General features: G+C 49.9%; 1 protein-coding gene across 7 annotated transcripts in view; it reads right to left on the reverse strand.

Moving 5' to 3' along the window:
- The window catches only part of PPCDC (phosphopantothenoylcysteine decarboxylase), a 25,554-nt gene extending 8,785 nt beyond the window's left edge, over positions 1-16,769 (reverse strand). The window contains exons 1-3 of one of the 7 annotated variants that reach the window (XM_059371809.1): positions 16,639-16,769; positions 13,367-13,517; positions 11,987-12,195 (exon numbers count right to left, since the gene is read on the reverse strand). In XM_059371809.1, the coding sequence (XP_059227792.1) occupies positions 11,987-12,121 (135 nt within the window). In that variant the 5' untranslated portion in view covers positions 12,122-12,195; positions 13,367-13,517; positions 16,639-16,769. Of the gene's footprint in view, positions 1-7,411; positions 7,443-7,550; positions 7,580-8,421; positions 8,627-11,986; positions 12,196-13,366; positions 13,518-16,604 lie in introns of those variants that run through there. The other 6 variants (XM_059371805.1, XM_059371804.1, XM_059371807.1 and 3 more) reach the window with 6 other exon arrangements.
- Positions 16,770-18,692: the final 1,923 nt, after the last annotated feature.

Below are 18,692 nucleotides of genomic sequence, written 5' to 3' on the forward strand. Positions count from 1 at the left end.
TATGTCAGCAGGAGGGTGTGGCCTCCGGAAGAGGTGCTGTGGGCCCAGGCTCCACAGACAGACACTCAGCGGGTAACAGGGACATGATTCTCTGGTCCCCTGATCCTGATCAAATGTCAGTAGGGAGGCAGAAGAGATGGCTCCTGTCTCAGACAGGATGGAATGGGAGATTCCATTCCATTTCTTGTCTTTCTTTTTAAAGGTTTTATGTATTTATTTGACAGACACAGTGAGAGAGGGAACACAAGAGGGGGAGAGGGGGGTGGTCTACAATCAGCAAGCTCGAAAGAGTTCCTCACCACATTGCTAAGCCGCAAACCCCAGCCTGTACCTACATAGATACTCTTCTGGTCCCAACTGCAGTCTGTCACACTTCCCTGGTAAATTCCACCTTGAGACGTAGCCCACAGAGAGTTCATAACATCTCAGTCCCGCTCTTAGCCAGCACCACCATCAGGAGCCCTCCATCCCTACCCCGAGACATGAACCAAATCATGAACAGAACAAAGACCAGAGCAGAGCTCTTCCCTAAGGTCCGTGGGGGTGGGGGTGAGAGGTGGGAAGGAATCAAGAACAAACCCTCCCAAAATGGGATCTTTCAGGGCTTAACATGCTGACATCACCATCAGATGGTCCAGATCCTAAGACTCTATAAGGGCCTCACCTCAACCCCGAACTTTTTTTTTTTTTTTTTAAGATTTTTATCTATTTGTCAGAGAAAAAGACAGTGAGAGAAGGAACACAAGCAGGAGGGAGAAGGAGAAGCAGGCTTCCCACTGAGCAGAAAGCCCAACTTGGGGCTCAATCCTAGGACCCTGGGATCATGACCTAAGCCGAAGGCAGATGCTTAACCAGTTGAGTCCCCCAGGCACCCCCCAGAAGTACTTTGATGTCCAAAAAAAAACAAAAACAAAAAAACAAAACAAAAACCCCGAAATTGTTAGGCCTTGTTCTCAATGAGCCTGATCAAGCCCCAGTGACTACCAGTTTCTAAGAGCTTTTCTAAGTGTTCGCAGACCCTGTATATGGTAATTTGCCTTTTTGATAAATGGAGATATATCTTCTCTAGCTCCCAGGCCCTCTGCTGTTTCCCACCCATCCTGCAGGCCACCAACCAAACAGAAATTTGCCCAGGAGATGAGCCGCCCAACTTGGGTTCAAGTCCCTTCTATCACCATTTGTCCTGCTTTTTCAAGCTCAAAAGACGGAAACAAAAATGGGACATAACCCTTGTTCCTTTCCCAAATGTATGTAACAGCCCTTGGTCATCCTGAGTCTCAGGGCAAGCTTCTGCTCACTCTGGGTGGCCTCTGGGCCACCTCCATTTTTAGCTACATGTCCTCCTTTCCATTTAACTGTTTTCCAATCTCCTTCAACAGAAAGCTTCCCAGATAGACACATCGGTCTCTGGACACCGCTATCTTTTGTCTCTAAGAGCTTCCCAACTACCCTAAACAAGAATATCTCAGTTCAGGGGCACCTGGGTGGTTTAGTAGGTTAAACGTCTGCCTTTGGCTCAGGTCATGATCCTGCAGTCCCAGGATCGAGCCCCGAATCGGGCTCCCTGCTCAGTGGAAAGTCTGCTTCTCCCTCTGACTCACCCTCCCTCAAGCTCTGTCTCTCTCTCTCTCAAATAAATAAATATATAATCTTAAAAAAATAAAAAAAAAAGAATATCCCAGTTCAGGGGTGCCTGGGTGCCTGGTTAAGCATCTGCTTCGGCTCCGGTCACGATCCCAGGGTCCTGGAATCGAGTTCCACATCAGGCTTCCTGCTCAGGAGGGAGCCTGCTTCTCCCTCTCCCTGCTACTTCCCCTGCTTGTGCATGCTCTATCAAATAAATAAAATCTTAAAAAAAATATTCCAGTTCGTCCTCTATTCTGAAATCTTGAAAGCTACTTCCTGAAGATCTAGTTCCCCTGCTTTCCCTAATTCCAAACTGCCTGTCAGTTCTCCAAAGGACTATGCCTAGGGCTAGTGAGAAATATTCCCAGTTTGGTAATGGCCCTCCTCCCTCTCACCTCTGCCTGCATCCCCCTCATGGCCTGAGCCTCCCCCAGCCCCTAGAGAGTTCAAACCACAGATCTAGGTGAGCCTCCCACCTGGGGCCCCTGCTTGAACTCTTCCCTCTGAGCTTTTCCCCTCAGACTCTAAGTCCATCCTTCTCTGGCTACCTTCCCAGGTTACACAGTCATTGTCAGGGAGCTTCCTGGGGCCAATGTCTTTACCTCAAGAGTAATGTGAAGAGTATGTGATGAGCCAATCCTTCCTGATGCCCGTCCCCTGACCCCACTGAAGCAGCTACCTCTTCTTGGCAGTGACTTGACCCTCGTGCTGTCCAGCAGGCCCAAGCCCGTTTTTCTGGTTTTAGAGGGATGTCACTTGATCTAATTCATCAGCCCTATGGGCTTTGTTCTTTCATTTTCATTCACTCTGCCAAATGTCCTGGGAGCCAAGGACTAGGCCCTGGGTTTGCACACACTTTAAAAAAAAAAAAAAAAAAAGGAGTGCTCGCTTTGGCAGCACATATACTTAAAAAGGGGGAAAAAAAGGACATGTTGTGTTACCTTCTGAAATACTAAATAATTCAGACTACTTATTCATTTATCCTGACCCTTCCCCTAGCAAATGCCAAGGGGCTCTGTCAGGGCAGGAACCCGCTTTGGCTTTCTTATACCCATCACGGGTCCTGATAGAAACAGGACTGGGATTAAAACAAGCTCCCACACACTGGAGAGTTCTGAAAGGCAGCTCTGTGCTTGGTCCCCTGGTGAGAACCCTGCCAAGAGTTTTTAATATCTAATATTTATTTATTTATTTATTTATTTATTTAATATTTATTTATTTATTTGAGAGAGAGAAAGTGAGACAGAGCATGAGCGAGGAGAAGGTCAGAGAGAGAAGCAGACTCCCCGCGGAGCTGAGAGCCCGATGAGGGACTCGATCCCGGGACTCCAGGATCATGACCTGAGCCGAAGGCAGTGGTCCAACCAACTGAGCCACCCAGGCATCCCTAATATCTAATATTTAAAACCTGAACTTCGGGGCACCTGGGTGGCTCAGTGGGTTAAGCCTCTACCTTCGGCTCAGGTCATGATCCCAGGGGCCTGGGATCGAGTCCCACATAGGGCTCTCTGCTCAGCAGGGAGCCTGCTTCTCCTCATCTCTCTCTCTGTCTGTCTCTCTGCCTATTTGTGATCTCTCTCTCTGTCAAATAAATAAATAAAATCTTTAAAAATAAATAAATAAATAAAACCTGAACTTCTTTGTGTAACACGACCAAGGCTTGGCCAGACCTTATCATATAAGCTGTCCGCATTTGGCCTGGCATTTATAACGTTCCTTCCAGAAACCAGTTGGCAAGTCTCATTTCCTTTTCTCTGCTGAAGGTACATTAGCAATCCCATCTGCGGTTCCTGGAGAATCAAGGAGGGAGAAATGGAAACAGATTTGGGAGTGATACCTCTGTATCTACTGTCAGGCCTAGTCTGGCCCAGGCTGCTTCTGGGGCAGACAACCAAAGGAACAACCAAAGGGACTATGAAAGCACTTTCATAGCCATCAGATGAGACAAAGCCCATGACCTGAACTTCCCCCTCCCACCCTATCTCTGGCCCCTAACTACTATCACCAGGACCCAGTAGCACCCCTGTCCAAGTAGGACAACCAAAAACGTTCCTGAACATAGTCCAATGTCCCCTGGGACACAGAGCTGCCCGAGGTGAGAACCAGCTCTCTACAGGACTATCCACCAGAACTCTGCAGTGACAGAAACATGTCACATCTGTGCCGCTCAGTACAGCAGCCACTTGCCACATGTGGCTACTGAACACCTGAGGTGTGGCTAATATGACTGAGGGACTGAAGTTTTGGTTTAATTTAATCTTAATAATTTAAATTTAAATGTGGCTAATGACTACTATATTAGATAGCACAGTTCTAGCATATATAGGGAAAGGAGAGACACAGCTGGAACCTCCATCTGAGTGGCCCAAAAAGAGCAGGTGTTTCTAGTACGGCAGGAGATGACAGCATCACGGGGGCTTCGGAGGATTCCAAAGAGGAAGCACCCGCCGTGCTTTGCACTGCCACAGGGCAAGGAACCTGGAGCTCTGGTGACTCAGGCCTCTGGGCTAGCATACACAGCAGAGGCCTCTAACACTAAGCTGACCAGTGTGGACAGTGGCTGTGCCCAGAGCCTGGGAACCAGCCCAGACGCTGGCACGAACCTGAGCTTGGGGGTGGTGGGTATACTCTAGGAAAAAGGACTCTTGGTGCCCAGAGGAGTCAGCACATAGGGTGGGGAGCTGTGGAGTAGGAGGCCTCATTAAAAAATTCCTGAGGGGTTCTGGTTGACTGAGTGGGTGTCCCAACTCATAATGTTCCAGCTCATAATGTTTTTTAAATTTTTATTTCTTGGGCGCCTGGGTGGCTCAGTGGGTTAAAGCCTCTGCCTTCGGCTCAGGTCGTGATCCCAGGGTCCTGGGATCAAGCCCCACATCAGGCTCTCTGCTCAGCAGGGAGCCTGCTTCCTCTGTCTCTGCCTGCCTCTCTGCCTACTTGTGATCTCTGTCTGTCAAATAAGTAAATTTAAAAATCTTTAAAAAAAATTTTTTTTTATATTTCTTTGAGAGAGACAGCACAAGGGGGCCACAGAGGGGAGTGGCAGAGGGAAGGGGAGAAGCAGACATCCTGCTGAGCAGGGAGCCCCCACGGACAGGACTCGATCCCAGGACCCTGAGACCATGACCTTTGCTGAAGGCAGATGCTTAACTGACTAAGCCATCCAGGTGCCCGATGTCTTGACTTGTCAAACATATACTGAGCCTACACACAGCTGGTAAGATACGAACGCTCCCCTCAGCAAGGACTCAGTCTGACAAGTAGGTGCGGTATTTATGACCTTGACCGTGAAGCAAGGTGAACCAGGTAAGAGTCCACAGTGTCCTGGAAATTCTCATCCTCACAGCCATGATGAGCTTGAGCACAGAATGCCTATGCTCCAGATCCCAGCTCCTCAAGTTCACTTGCTGACAGGAGTCAAGAAACCTGGCCCCAACCACCAGTTCTGCCAGCTCACTGGCTCGGGGAGGGAGGGTGGCAGGTCTTGGGCAAATCCCTCTTCCTCTTTGGCCCTGGTTTCCTCGTCTGAGCCATGAGACATTTAAACCACAAGGCCTTCAAGGGGCCCATCCAGCTCACTATGCCATCCCAGCCCTCTTGCCCTTTCCCACCAGGCGCTGTGGGGAAAACCATTCTCCATCAGCCTCCCAGTGGGCCTCCTGGGGGAGCTAGTGTTCTGGTCTCAACAGTCCTTCCTGCCATTCAAGCAGGACTGAGCTGCCAATCCCTCTGTGCCCTTCCCCACCTAGAGAAAATTCTCAAGAATGGAACTCAAAAGGCAGAATACAGAGTTCACTCCCTGGAGGGGCTGATCAGGGACCGAAGGAGCTGGCCAAACCAGCAGAAACCTAAGTAAATGCCTCAGAGCGGCACTGCTGAACAGACCAGTTTCCACAACAGGACCACAGGGCAGGCAGGTAGCCCCTGCCCAGAAAGAGAGGAAAACCTCAAACCAGGCCTTGTTTCTCCTACTTCCTTTTCTCAGTGAGCATTAAAAAAAAGAAAAGAAAAAAAAAAAGCATAAAGTTACAAAGAATGTTCTATAATTTTCCCACCAAGAGTCCCACTGACTTTAAAAATAAATATACACAGAGGTTAAAAAACGAAGATTGAACAGAATGATACAAAATCCAAGTCTCCCTTCCCACCCTCCTTTCCCACGCAAAGGTGACAACCTCCAGAGGAAAATGTGTAGGCAGTAACTCAGATATGTGAACATATAAAAGGAACCATTCAATATGCCAGCGGTCAGCATACATTTTCTCTAAAGGACCAGATACTATTTTCAGCTTTGACACAACTACTCGATTCTGTAGGAGCGAGACCGCAATCCTAGGCAATACTTAGATAAACATGGGGCTGTGTTCCAGCAAAAACGTTATGGACACTGAAATTTGAATTTCACATAATTTTATGTGTCTCCAAATACTGTTTTTAATTTTCAACCACTTAAAAATGTAAAAAGCATTCTTAGCTCACAGACCATACAAAAGCACAAAAGCAGGTAACAAGACCAAAGTTGGCCTCTTGGCCCCGGTTTGCCAACTCCTGTCCCAGGCCCATTTCATCTCTATCTTGAGGACTGTATCGCATGAACACCAAGATCCAGGCCTTCTGAATCGCTGCCTTAATCCTTCACAAGGCTGGACCGAAACTGTACCAGAGTGCTCTTTATCCTTGGACATTTTATTTCCAGTTTTGGTTTTGTTTTGAAATGCTAAGCAATGCTATCATGAACATCCCCATACACACGGTGAATCTCTGTGCCCTACAGGAGTCAAACCTATGGGTGAATCAAGGGCTAGGAACACTTTCTCTCTCTCTAGACATTGCCAAATGGTCCTCCAGAGAAGCCGAATTTACTTCATACTGCATATGAGTGTGTCCTTCTTTCCCTCACCCTTGACCGCGGTGAATGTCCTGACAGGCAATCTAGAAATTAACCTTTGGGGCACGTCGGTGGCTCAGTTGATTAAGTGTCTGTCTCAGCTCAGGTCACGATCTCAAGGTCCTGGGATCGAGCAACCCCCCACCACCTGCTCATCAGGGAATCTGCTTCTTCTCCCTCTTCCTCCCCCTGCTCCTGCTCTCTCTCCCTATCTCCAACAAATAAACAAAATCTTTTTTAAAGAGAAAGAAGAAAGAAACTTAACCTTGTCCTGCCAGCTCCCCAGATGGGAGACTCTCTCCACCTTTAGAAATCCCCAGCTGGCTGTACCCCTGCTGACCCCGGCCGGGGCAAAAGCTAGCAAGGTGTCTTCTTCCCCAAAGTGAGAGGATGCCCAGGCGGAACCGCCCCCCAGTGCCATGATAACTGTGGAAATATGCAAATGCCCTGACGCTCCTGCATCCCAGGACCTTCTCTCGGGATGCCTTCAGGATCTATTCCTTTTGGCCTCGCATCTAGAATCTTCCACCACTAGTGCCAGAATAGGCCTTGGAGAAGGGTTATTTTAGTACCCTACCCACACCCACCCCCACTTCCCTGCAGGGCTAAGAAGACCAAGGCCATCAAGACGACCTGAGTCGCCCAGAATCACGGCATAAGAAATCCTCTATGCGGATGCCTCTCTTGAGGTACAGCAGGCCCCCTCTAGCAAACTTCCCCCACTACAGAAAGCATCCCAGGATTCTTGGCGGTGGCCTCTCTGCCCACCTGCTGGCATGTGAGTCCTGAGGACACATCCACCCCTCTCCTGCAACCCTCCACAGTCTTCCTGGCCTGGCTCCAGCCAGCCGCTGCCCTGGGATGCCTGGACACACCAGTGAGTGAGGAATAGAGACCTACCTTGGGACATTGCGAGTCTGGTTCCAGACCACTGCAATGAAACACATATCACAATAAAACTAGCCAAGTAAGTTCTTCGGTTTCCCAGCACATATAAAAGTCATACCATCCCATACTGCACCATACTGTAGTCTCTCACATGCGCAAGAGCATTCTGTCTGAAGAAATCAGCAAGTGTACCTGGAGGGGTGCTGACAACACCAACCCCATACCGGACTCTCCACCGTGTTCGTGCCCGAGCAGTGCCCTCCCTCCAGACGGTGTGTTTCAGGCCCTGTGGTGGGTAACGTCTACCTCACCAGAATGCAGGAATGTTTGTTCTGACCTTCCCTGAAGGGATGCACAGACAGCACCACACTAGAGAAGGACTCATTGACCTCCCCACGCCCTTCACTCCATAAAAGCTGTAGACTGAGGTCCCGACTTGAAAGAGAAGAGCCGCACGGTGCCTGCACTGCCAGTCATCCAGCCAGCCTGCTTGCCCTCTGGCTCCTCAGCAAGCTCCCCTGAATAAATCCCTGTAACGGTATGGAGCGGCTCACTTTTCAGTCTCAAAGTGCCTTCTCAGGCTGGAGAACTCCTCACTCTCCCTCCCCCACTTCTGACCATACCTTAATAATTAAAAGTGGTTTACTGTGGGGCACCTCAGTGGTGCAGTTGGTTGAACATCCCACTCTGGGTCACGATCTCAGATCTCAGGGTCGTGAGATCCAGCCCTCAGGTCCTGAGATTCTCTCTACCTCTGCCCCTCCCCCACCTCCCTAAAATAAACAAAAATAAAAATAGTTTATTGCTTAAAAAAAAAAAAAGGATAACCATCATCTGAACCTTCAGCAAGTTGTAATCGCTGACCACAGATCGCCATAACAAATAATCAAATAGTTTGAAATATTAGGAGAATGACCAAAAAAATGACACAAAGTGAGCAAATGCTGTTGGAAAAATGGCACCAAGAGACTTGCTTGACCCAGGACTGGCACAAATCTTCGATCTGTAAGAAACCTCAGTACCTGCAGAGCACAGTAAGATGAGGTACACCTGCAGTTATGGGCCAGATGTGTGGCATCACCCAGCTCCCCGGGGCCCAGCCTTCAGCTGCACATCTGCAGGTCCAAATCTAGAAATGCCTCGGGAGCTCAGAAAAGCCCTGAGCGTGTGATTCCATGATGGAGGCAAACAGCTGAGAAGGACCGTTCCAAGGGACAAAGACTGCTCCTGCGGGTGACCCAGAAAAAGAGGGCAATGGGGTGATCAGTACCATCAGGGGTGTGGGGAGGCCACAGCATCAGGCCAAGCAAGGACCCCCCTCTGATTGCACCTCACAAGAACTCTACCAAGCAAACCCAGGCTCCTTGGAGAACCATTCTACCTGTGGGATGAGCCGGCCAAGAAGTGAGAGGGCAGCGGGCCCCTCCACAGAAGCAGATGAACTGTGACTCCCACAGCTCTCCTAACATGGGCTGTCTCACCAACCCCAACAACCCCTTCCCCTCCCCATGTGGCTGGCCCAAAGGACATAAGGGGTAAGGAGAGGGTGAAAGACAGGAAACAAACACTGGCAAGTGTTTTTGTGTGCCAGGAGCTGTGCCTAGCTGATGACAAACTTTGTGTCCCCTCCCCAAGCCTGGACAAGAGCCTGAGGGGATGGGTGGCAGTAATCACCTTTATTTTAAATTCGAAAAGCAGGCTCCAAGTCCTCCCTCCTAGGTCAGTGCCCTTCTGGCTGCCGGACTTTCAGCTTGACTCCACAGCCAGAGAGGGAGAGCCAAGTTCCTGTTCCAGACAAGGCCTGTCCCCCTCAGAAGGCCAGGGCCTGAGGTGGGCTGGAGAGCCTCCTCACACCCCTGTAAATACTGGCTGCACGGGAGGCAGGAAATGGGGGAGTTGCCATTTCCCCCAGCTCTGAGGCTGCCCATCTGTTTCCTGGGATAGGACGCCCTGCCCCCACCCACCCCCAGTCCGGAAATTCACTTGCTCTGGGGCTATGGGAAAAGGGAACTGCATGGCTCACTCCCTCCCAAGGGGACAGAGGCTGTCACTGCTGCAACAAGCCCTTCCAGGCCTCCAGGCCTCCCGCTCTCACAGGTCTAGGGAGCCAGCTCCTATTGGGCCTGCGGGGGAGAGGGACCAGGCCACAGGGGGTGCTGCCCAGCAGCACGAGACTCACCTCCTTCCCCCCTTCTGGCCTGGTGGCATCCCTGGCTGCCCGCTTCATTGCTGTGGCAGTATGAGGGGTAGGGTGAAGGGCTGACTTTCTCACTGTAAGTCTGAGGAAAGTAAGGGAGTGGGGGGGAGATTGCTCACCCCTGCCTTCAGCCCTGACATGGTCATCTGCAAGGGAGCACTGCCCCCTGCTGGACACACTGGTACAAGCACCTGTGCAACCACATAAGGTGGCGCACAGATAACAAGGAAAAGCGCAGCCTGGGCCCCAGCAGTGCACTACACGAAAGTGATGTGCAACAGCGCGAGCAATGTCAAAGCCAACCTAAGATTCCCCACACCCTGTTCAAGATTCTCTCCCAGACCAAACTCTACTCAGGCTTCTCTGTACCATTTTTTTTTTTTTTTTTTTTGACAGAGAGAGATCACAAGTAGGCAGAGAGGCAGGCAGAGAGAGAGAGGAGGAAGCAGGCTCCCTGCCAAGCAGAGAGCCCGATGCGGGACTCGATCCCAGGACCCTGAGATCATGACCCGAGCCGAAGGCAGCGGCTTAACCCACTGAGCCACCCAGGCGCCCCTGCACCATTTTTTTTGACTAGGCTCATCCTGGGGCCTGATCCTTAAGAGCAAGATTCCTGTTAAGCAGGTTTGGCCAGAATCCCCCACTCTCACTATCTGATCAGCCTGGGTATCTCATAGGGCTCCTCAACCCTCAACAACCCCCACGTGATGACAGGTCACCTTGGCCTGCCTGCACCAAGAATCCTGTCAGGACAGTTAGCCAGAACCCTCCTTACTCCTGATACTTCCTCTTAGTAACTTTCCATCCACTGCCCTCCACCTGCTCCTTGCCTATAAACCCCCACTTTTCCCTGTTGTATTTGGAATCAAGCCCAGTTCTCTGCTGAGGTCTCTTTCCCTTATTATGGTAATTTTTCTGAATAAACCCTGTTTTTACCACCTTACAGCCAATCTCAGGTTTTTCTTTAATACATCAAATGAGGGTGACTGGGTGGCTTGGTGGGTTAAGCCTCTGCTGTTGGCTCAGGTCATGATCTCAGCATCCTGGGAATCCTGGGATCCAGCCCTAATTTGGCCTCTCTACTCAGCAGGGAGTCTGCTTCTCCTTCTCACTCTCCCTCTGAGCTCTCTTTCACACAAATACATAAAATCTTTAAAAAAAAAAAAATCAAATGAGTTGGGTTATTTTTTTTTAAGTATTTTATTTATTTAAGTAAATTCTATGTGCAATGTGGGGCTCGAACTCACAACCTGGAGCTCAAGAGTCGCATGCTCTACTGAGACAGCCAGGTGACCCTCATCAAATTAGTTTTAAAAGGAAGGAGAAAATGCCACATGGGCTGAAGCAAGCCAGGAAGGTTTCCCTGTAAAGTGTTTGTGCAGAATTTAGAGAGGCAGAGGAATAGGACAACAGCACAGCTTGACAGGGGCCAGGCCAAAGCAAGGGCCATTAGAGTGGAGTGTAGGCAGTGGGAGTTCAACAGACCTTGAAGACCAGACAAGGAAATGAGGTCAGTAGTTGCTGGCTTTCACATTGTTTAAAGCCTTGAATTTTTCCCGATGAAAAATCTGCCCCAGGACCTCAATATATAAAAATAAATATAGGGGCCCCTGGGTGGCTCAGTGGGTTGGGCCTCTGCCTTCAGCTCAGGCCAGGATCCCAGTGTCCTGGGATCAAGCAGTGCATTGGGCTCTCTACTCAGCAGGGAGCCTGCTTCCCCCTCTCTCTCTGCCTGCCTCTCTGCCTACTCATGATCTCTGTCAAATAAATAAATAAAATCTTAAAAAAATAAAAAATAAAAAATAAAAATATATATATATATATAAAACTGATCAAAATGGAGGTTTCCCTCACCCCCAATACACTGTGGTGCCCCAGCATCTCTGAACACCTGAAGGAGCAGTCTGAAACCAGAGCTGCAGGCAACAGGGTACCCCTGACATTCCAGTGCATCTAGGCAGATAGGACAGCCACGGTATCTAACAAGGAGGGAGAACAGAGCCACGGTGCTCAAGATGAAGTGGGGTTGGGGCACCCAAGGCAGCAAGGGGACACTGCAAATGTGTTCCTATAAACCCCCACTTTTCCAGCCAGCCTCCTCCCACACCAGCATCTCAGGGAACCAGGGTCAGCATATGGGAACCCAAACCCTCCATTCAGCACAGTGTTCCTTTCCAAGTCTCCCCTCTCACTGTCCACACCCTCTCATCTAGCTCTCAGTTATACTGGACTGTCTCCTGCCTCCCCTACTACACACTAATGCACATGGAGGGCTTCCAAAAACACCATCATTAACCAAAAAAACCCGTGCACTGCATAAAAATGGCCTGGCCCCAGGAGCAGAAGCTCTCCACCATCAGACTGCCACACTGGCTAATAAGCATACTCACGCCAGGAATGTCCAAAAGCCTAGACACCAGAAGAGGCAATTTCAGGGCTGCAACACTCCCAGTGACACCAACGAGAACACGGAACTGTTTCTTCACCAAGGGTGCAGCAGCTGGACACGAGGCACTGGACTCCATGTGGGGTCTAACGGCTTCGAATCTCAGGAGCCTGCCAGGACGGGCCTCCACAAGGCTCTGTCAGGACTTAAAATCTAAAAGCAGAGTAAGGGGCACCCACTTCACTCATATGTTCAACCAAACTGTCTTGAGGACTCTGGGCCAGATGCTGGGGTTACTGAGGGGTAAGCAGCCCCAGTGGCTGGGAGCACACGATTTGATGAGGAGGTCAGGTACTGTGTAATTCGGCCCAGTGTTGAGGAAGGTCTTTACTGGGGGCTGTGGCTGCTCAGGATTAACCGTCTGAGGAAGTCAGAGACCTGAACAAGGACAGCTTGGGTCCTGAAGGACCAGTATGTTTCCCAGAGAAAGAAGGAATTAACCATGCAAGAAGGAAAAATCTCACAAAGGAGAAGAGGCCTAAGGAGGGTGGCAAGTTTGGGGAACAAGGAACAGCTTAGGAGTGAGGCTAAAGTTTGATGGGAGGTAGGGGGTGGCAGGAGGTAAGGTTGCAATGAGGTCAAGGGCAGTGTGAAGGGTGGTGAGGGCCAAGGTGAGTTTTCATTTTAGAAAGGTAGTGCTGGTGCCAGGTGTGGAGGGAGCCCTAAGGTGGAGACGGGAGGACGCTGGACTGAATGGCATGGGTTCAGAGATGCCTGAGAGGTGGGAAACCCGAAGCAACAGGAAGACTCAGATGATCCGGGGAGTGAAGACATTTACCTTTTTGTCCCCGTCCCTGGAGATCAAACTGGACACCCCTCTACAAATCTAAGCCCAGGACGAAACAAGCATGTTGGCCACTCCTGTGGGACCAGCTGCTTGGGTTTTTTACCTCTGGCCCTCAGATGTTGCTAGGAGTGAGTGCCCCAGATAATACAGCTGATGGACACACCAAAACCTACACTCTGCAAGCTGGGCCAGCAAAACATGCCCACTCCATCAGCAACAATCACTGAGGGCCAATGACATCTAGCACTGGGCATAGGAATTCTTCAAGACACAACACTGCCTTTGGGGAATCTGTAGATGAGTTGAGAAGACAGGAGTCATACCCGAAATCACTTGAGATAGGCTTTTCTCTGGGATGCACGTGCCTGGTAATAATTAGTGATTCCATTTTTTCCGTGTTTCCTTGCCTCTCCCTCTTCACTTCCCCACCACCACCACTGCCACCAGCATCTCCCTGAATGTATGACCAGGTCTAATCACCAACAGCCAGGCACCTGCTAGGTCCTGAACCACTGCTGGAGGAATAATGAACTGTACCTTCTGAAGCAGGGCGGGCGTGGGGCACAGGACACTGGCACAGAAGCCCAGCTGGTACATCAGGAGCCCTGGACCCCATCCATCGTTGTGCTCCTGAGCTGATGTGTGACCTTGTCTCACAGTACTTCCCTCCCTGGACCTGTCTCTTCATCTGAAAAATACAGAGGTAAGACCAGGTGATCTCTGAAGCTCCTTCCAGTAGAAACTTCTGAGTCAATGTATGAAAGACAGAGGTAAGGGCTCTTAGTAAGAGTCCTGCGAGATGACTCAAAACGGGCAGAATCAGCAGTAGGAGGGGAAACCAAGGCAAACGTCAAGGAGGAAGTTATCTCAATCACCCAGAGGCTACCTCTGAGGCTGCACACCCAGAGGGGCTTCCTCTTCACTCTAGAGGCTCCTTGGTTCCTGAGGGCCTCTTCGCCCAGTATCTGCCTTCAAGCCTCAGGCACACACCTACATGAGCCCTTGCCCAGAAAGATCTCCCAGAGGCCCAGACCCGGGGATTAATCAGCAGGAGTTAAGCACAGACCAGTTCCCTAGAGCAAGACACCCCCGAAGTTCCATTTGCTAGCTCTGTTTCAGTCTCTGCTCTAAATCAGGGCCTCAACCAGGGCCTTGCTTGCCCAAACCAGACACGAGTCTACTCCAGAGCTTGGGGAGCCTGTTTCAGCCCATGGCAAGGTCTAGAGGGCCTATCAGCCAGCCCCTTCCCAGACCAGCATACTGATGAGCACACTCAGTAGGCCATGGAGGCATTCTTGACTCTCTGGGGAAGCCTATCTGCTAAAGCTCAAACCCCAACCCCATCCCACCCCAGCTCACTGGTGCCAGGACAGGGAGACTCCTGCCAAACCAGAGGCTGAACTTCATCTCTGCAGCCCATAAACCTCCTCTACATCAAGCTGGTATCATTCCTAAGAAACAGGTTACTGAAAGCCATCAGTTAAATCAAGGGAACAGGGCGCCTGGGGGGCTCAGTTTGTTCAGTGGCCAATTCTTGATTTCAGCTCAGGGCATGATCTCAGGATCCTGGGATTGAGCCCTGAGTAAGGGGCTCCACACTCAGCAGGGAGTCTGCTTGAGGATTCTCTCTTCCTCTCCCTCTGCTCCTCCCTGTTTATACTCTAATAAATAAATCTTAAAAAAAAAAAAAATTATGGCATGAAGCCATGTTGGGGATTTCAATTACTTCCCCACACACTGGGTGGTATAGCCCAAGATTTACAACTTAGCCTGCTGAGCAAGACTTGCTAAGGACCAATAAGGACCAAAGCCTACCTACCTTCAGAGAAAAGTGTATGTGGGTTGGGTGTTGGGAGTAGGGGAAGAAGTACTTGAGTACCAGAAAGTGGATAATTTAACCAACATTTGAAAGCAAGGTCAAAATGGTTCAACCTAACAGTCTTGTGACATGTGATAACTAGCAGTCTTTATGTTCATTCTCAAAAGATCAAATCCCAAACTAGTAAGTCTGTTACTCTAGCCAGTTCCTGTTAGAACCACCTACTTACTTGCACAGCCAAGATAGCTGTAGACAGTGCCTGATTTTTCTGGGCTTTGCTAGACTCCTAGGAAATCTTGAGCAGAAAGTTATCACAGAGAGGTTATAAGGGCTGAAGACTATGATTACTGAGCCTCAGGCTCCCAGGACATCAGTCATGTTGGTAAGCCACAACCAGAAAAATGGCAGGTTCTCTATCCCTTAGAAAGACAGGACCAGACAGTGGTACCTGGGTGGGGTGGCTCAGAAGGTTAAGTGTGGGACTCTTGGCTTCAGCTCAGGTCACAATCCCAGGGTCATGAGATCGAGCCCCATGGTCGTCGAGCCCTGCATCAGGCTACATGAAGAGCATTAAGTCTCCTTAAGATTCTCTCTCTGCCCCTCCCCCTGCTGCTCATGCACTCTCTTGCTCTCTTTCTCAAAAAAAAAAAAAAAAAAAAAAAAAAAAAAGGCAGAGCCAGAGCTTGCTTATGGCAAGCTTGTGATGTATAAGTCTCCTCTGCTGAGTTTAATTAGGGCAGGCAGAGTTAAATAAAGGTTTCAAGAATATCTGCCAGTCACAATAGGGGAATATGTGGAGCCTCACAGAACTAGGGCTAAAAAACAGCCAGACAGTACAAACACTGCCCAACACAGGAACAGTGAGGGGCTGGGACCTAGAACAAAGCAGAACCAAACATGTAAGACTGGGGGAACAGGGATCCAGGATCCATTAAGAGATTATAACCTTCAATTTAATGTCAAAGCCCCTCACTCCTGGCCCCAGGCTTTTGCTCTGGCCCTATCTCCCAACAGTCAATGCACTCTACTCTGTCCCCCTCATAATGAGCAACTTCTAGTTCCCCAAAATGTCACCCTGCTCCCCAATCCAAAGACATTAAAAGGGCATAGGGCACTTTAAATCCTTGTCCCCAAGGTAAGGCAACGAACTTCTGCTAAAACTGCTCTTCTCTGCCACTAGAAGCAGGCTCTTCTCTGCAGCTTCTGTAATCCCATTTAGGCACTCCTCAAGTCCACGTTGAGGATATATACATATACTATAGGGTATATTATATATTTTTATTATATATATTGTATATATTATATATTTCTGTATCACATTAATATACGTTGTATATAACATATTATATAGTAATATATTGTTATATTGCTATATATTGTATATTAACTAAGTATCATAGTCACACACACAGCCTACTAGCAAGCTAGTTACAGCCACTGCCAGAGATGTGGGGGAAAAACCCTGCTCCCAAGACATTCACCAGTTCAACTACAGCAATCTCTCCTGATTATCATTTGGTACAGGCCTTTAAAGGACAGTAGGAAGTTTTTCTTTGGCAAAATTTAGCCTCATTCTAATTTTAAAAACCATCAGCACTTTTAGGCGGATCTAGGGGATATAATTCCAACATACCAAGGCTTTCCTTTTTTCTATTTTACCAATTTTAAAAATAAGGGGAACTGATGGGGCTACCTTTTAAACTAGTTTAAACAGCACTGAACAGTCGCAGTGCAGCACAAAGCAGGGGTGAGAACACAGGTACAAATCCCCCACTCCCAACTCGAGCCAGGAAGAGGTCCCAAATGCGCCGGCAGACAGGTAAGTACAGTCCTAAAGGCTCGACACTGCCCACACAGACACAGCCGCCAACCCACAGTGGCGAGCTGAGCTTCACGAGCAGAGATAGGAAACTGAGGTCATACACCCCCGCGGACTCACAGCCTTCACACACATACACGCGCGCGAGCGGGCCAAAGGAAGGTCACGCACAAACAGTCGAGGACCGACAGTCAGCGAAGTTCCCAGCGTCTCCCTACCGCCGGGCGGAAAGGACACAGCCTCCGAATCCCCTTAGGTTCCTCACGCACGCCTGACGCTTCTCGGGCGGCCCCAAACATCGCGATATCTCAGCCGCCCTTCCCACTGTTTCCGCCTACCACGTAGTTTCGCGAGGGTGCCGGACTGCCTACATGTCGCGCAGCCTTCTGGGAACTGTAGTCTATTTCTCTGCCTCTGGTCGTTGTAGTCCAGTGGAGAGAATCCTGCCGTGAACATCCGGTTGCTGTTCTTAACAGTGCTGGTGCCCTCTTGGGGTCTGGCCTAATTGCCTGACCTCCTCACCCCACACCCTCATCCCACACAGACACACTGCTCATCATTGGGGCACTTTATACTGAACATTTGCGGAACCTCTCCTGTTTTTAAATGCACAGAATACGGAGCTAAATCAGTGTCCGGGAAATTACAGAATAAGATCCTCCATGAACAATCAGAAGGACCAAAAAACTAGAGGCAGGGAAGCCCTCTCAGAGGAGTCAATCAAGGTGAATCTTGAAGTATGGCCATAAGCTTAGCTGAAGGGTCTCCAAATGGAGGGCACAGCGTTGCCAAAGGAAAAGCGGCAGGAGAAAGCATACTGGGTGCACCTCACTGCCTTCTTCATTATCCAGCATCAAGACCCCCATAAGCTCTGTGTGCTGAGGTTACTTAATCCGCTGCCATTCTCCATCAGTGAGAGCTGAGGAGGGGGTCCTCTGTGTTCTACCCTTGCCCTTGTCTGCATCTGGACCAAACCACCTCTCCCCTATTAATCCAGCCTTCTACTTCCTCCTCAGGCAACTCAGAACTCCTTCCAACAGGCAGGAGGCCTTTGTGGCAATTTCAAGGCCTACTCAAGGCTGCCTCAGAAAGAATCACACAGAAGTCTGTGACTTTTGGCCCCCGGGGAACGACAGGCCACAGACCCATTTGACCCACCCTACCTCCATGCCCCACAGCCCACAGTGAGGCTCCACACAGGCCCACATGAAGACACATGACGCAGCAGGACACAGAGGGCCAAATGTTCCCCTTTATTATGGTTCACTCAATTACCATAGACAGACAGCTCAGGCAGGTCAACTGCCAGGTGGACAATGGTCTGTGTCTCCCAGAAACGAGGAGGAGCAGTAGGCACCAGCAAAATGCAAAAGCAGATCACTGGCTGGCCAGACCTGAGGATTCCCAGAAGTGACCTTCCTCCATCACACTCCCAAGACAGACCATCCAGCGGAGATGAATTCATGCCCAGCCCCCAATTCTCATACTGGTTCCCTCCCTAGGAAAGTGCATAGTTGCCTAGAGATGCAGCATCCCAGGGCCTGGACAAGCTGGGTCACACACAGGTAGCAGGCCTTTCCAAGAGCAGAGCCAGGGCATGGCCATATAGGTCTGGGCCAGGAAAGAAGAGAGGCGAGGAGGACAGGAAATTGACTGCAGGTGGCATCCAACAGGAATGAGCGCTACCACACGCCTCCTGGAGCTACCAGATACACTAAGAGAAAGGGAGCCAGAGGTCTAGGGTAGGGGAAAGGAAAAGGGAAGAAAACCTAGACCTAGAGTCTCTTTCTAGGTATAGAGGCTGGGACAACTGCTTTCTGGAGAGAAAATGGTAGAGCAGATAGTCAATCATACTCTGGCCCAAGCATCGGGGACCATTAGGAAGAGAACTTTTCAGAAGACTTGGCTCCCCTTATAGGAAAATTGAAGTGCCTGGAGCTCAAAGCTCAGGATGGCACCTGGAAGCACAGGTGTTGGGTTCCCGGCTGGAGCCAACCCAGAGTGACCAAGCTGGGCTGGCCAAAATTTTCAGGCCAAATAGCCCAGACAGGAGAAGGGAGGATGGAAAACAGGCAGCGGCTCTTTGGGTAAAAAAAGTCCACTCCCTCTAGGCCTCAGAAAGAGCTAGGACCTCTACCAGCAACATTTTCACAATGCTTGGAACAGAACAGCCCCAAGTAGCCCCAGGTAGCCTTAAATCACTACCCTGCAAGGGAAAGTGGGTT

Source organism: Mustela nigripes, chromosome 13, assembly GCF_022355385.1.
Source record: "Mustela nigripes isolate SB6536 chromosome 13, MUSNIG.SB6536, whole genome shotgun sequence".
NCBI lineage: Eukaryota > Metazoa > Chordata > Mammalia > Carnivora > Mustelidae > Mustela > Mustela nigripes.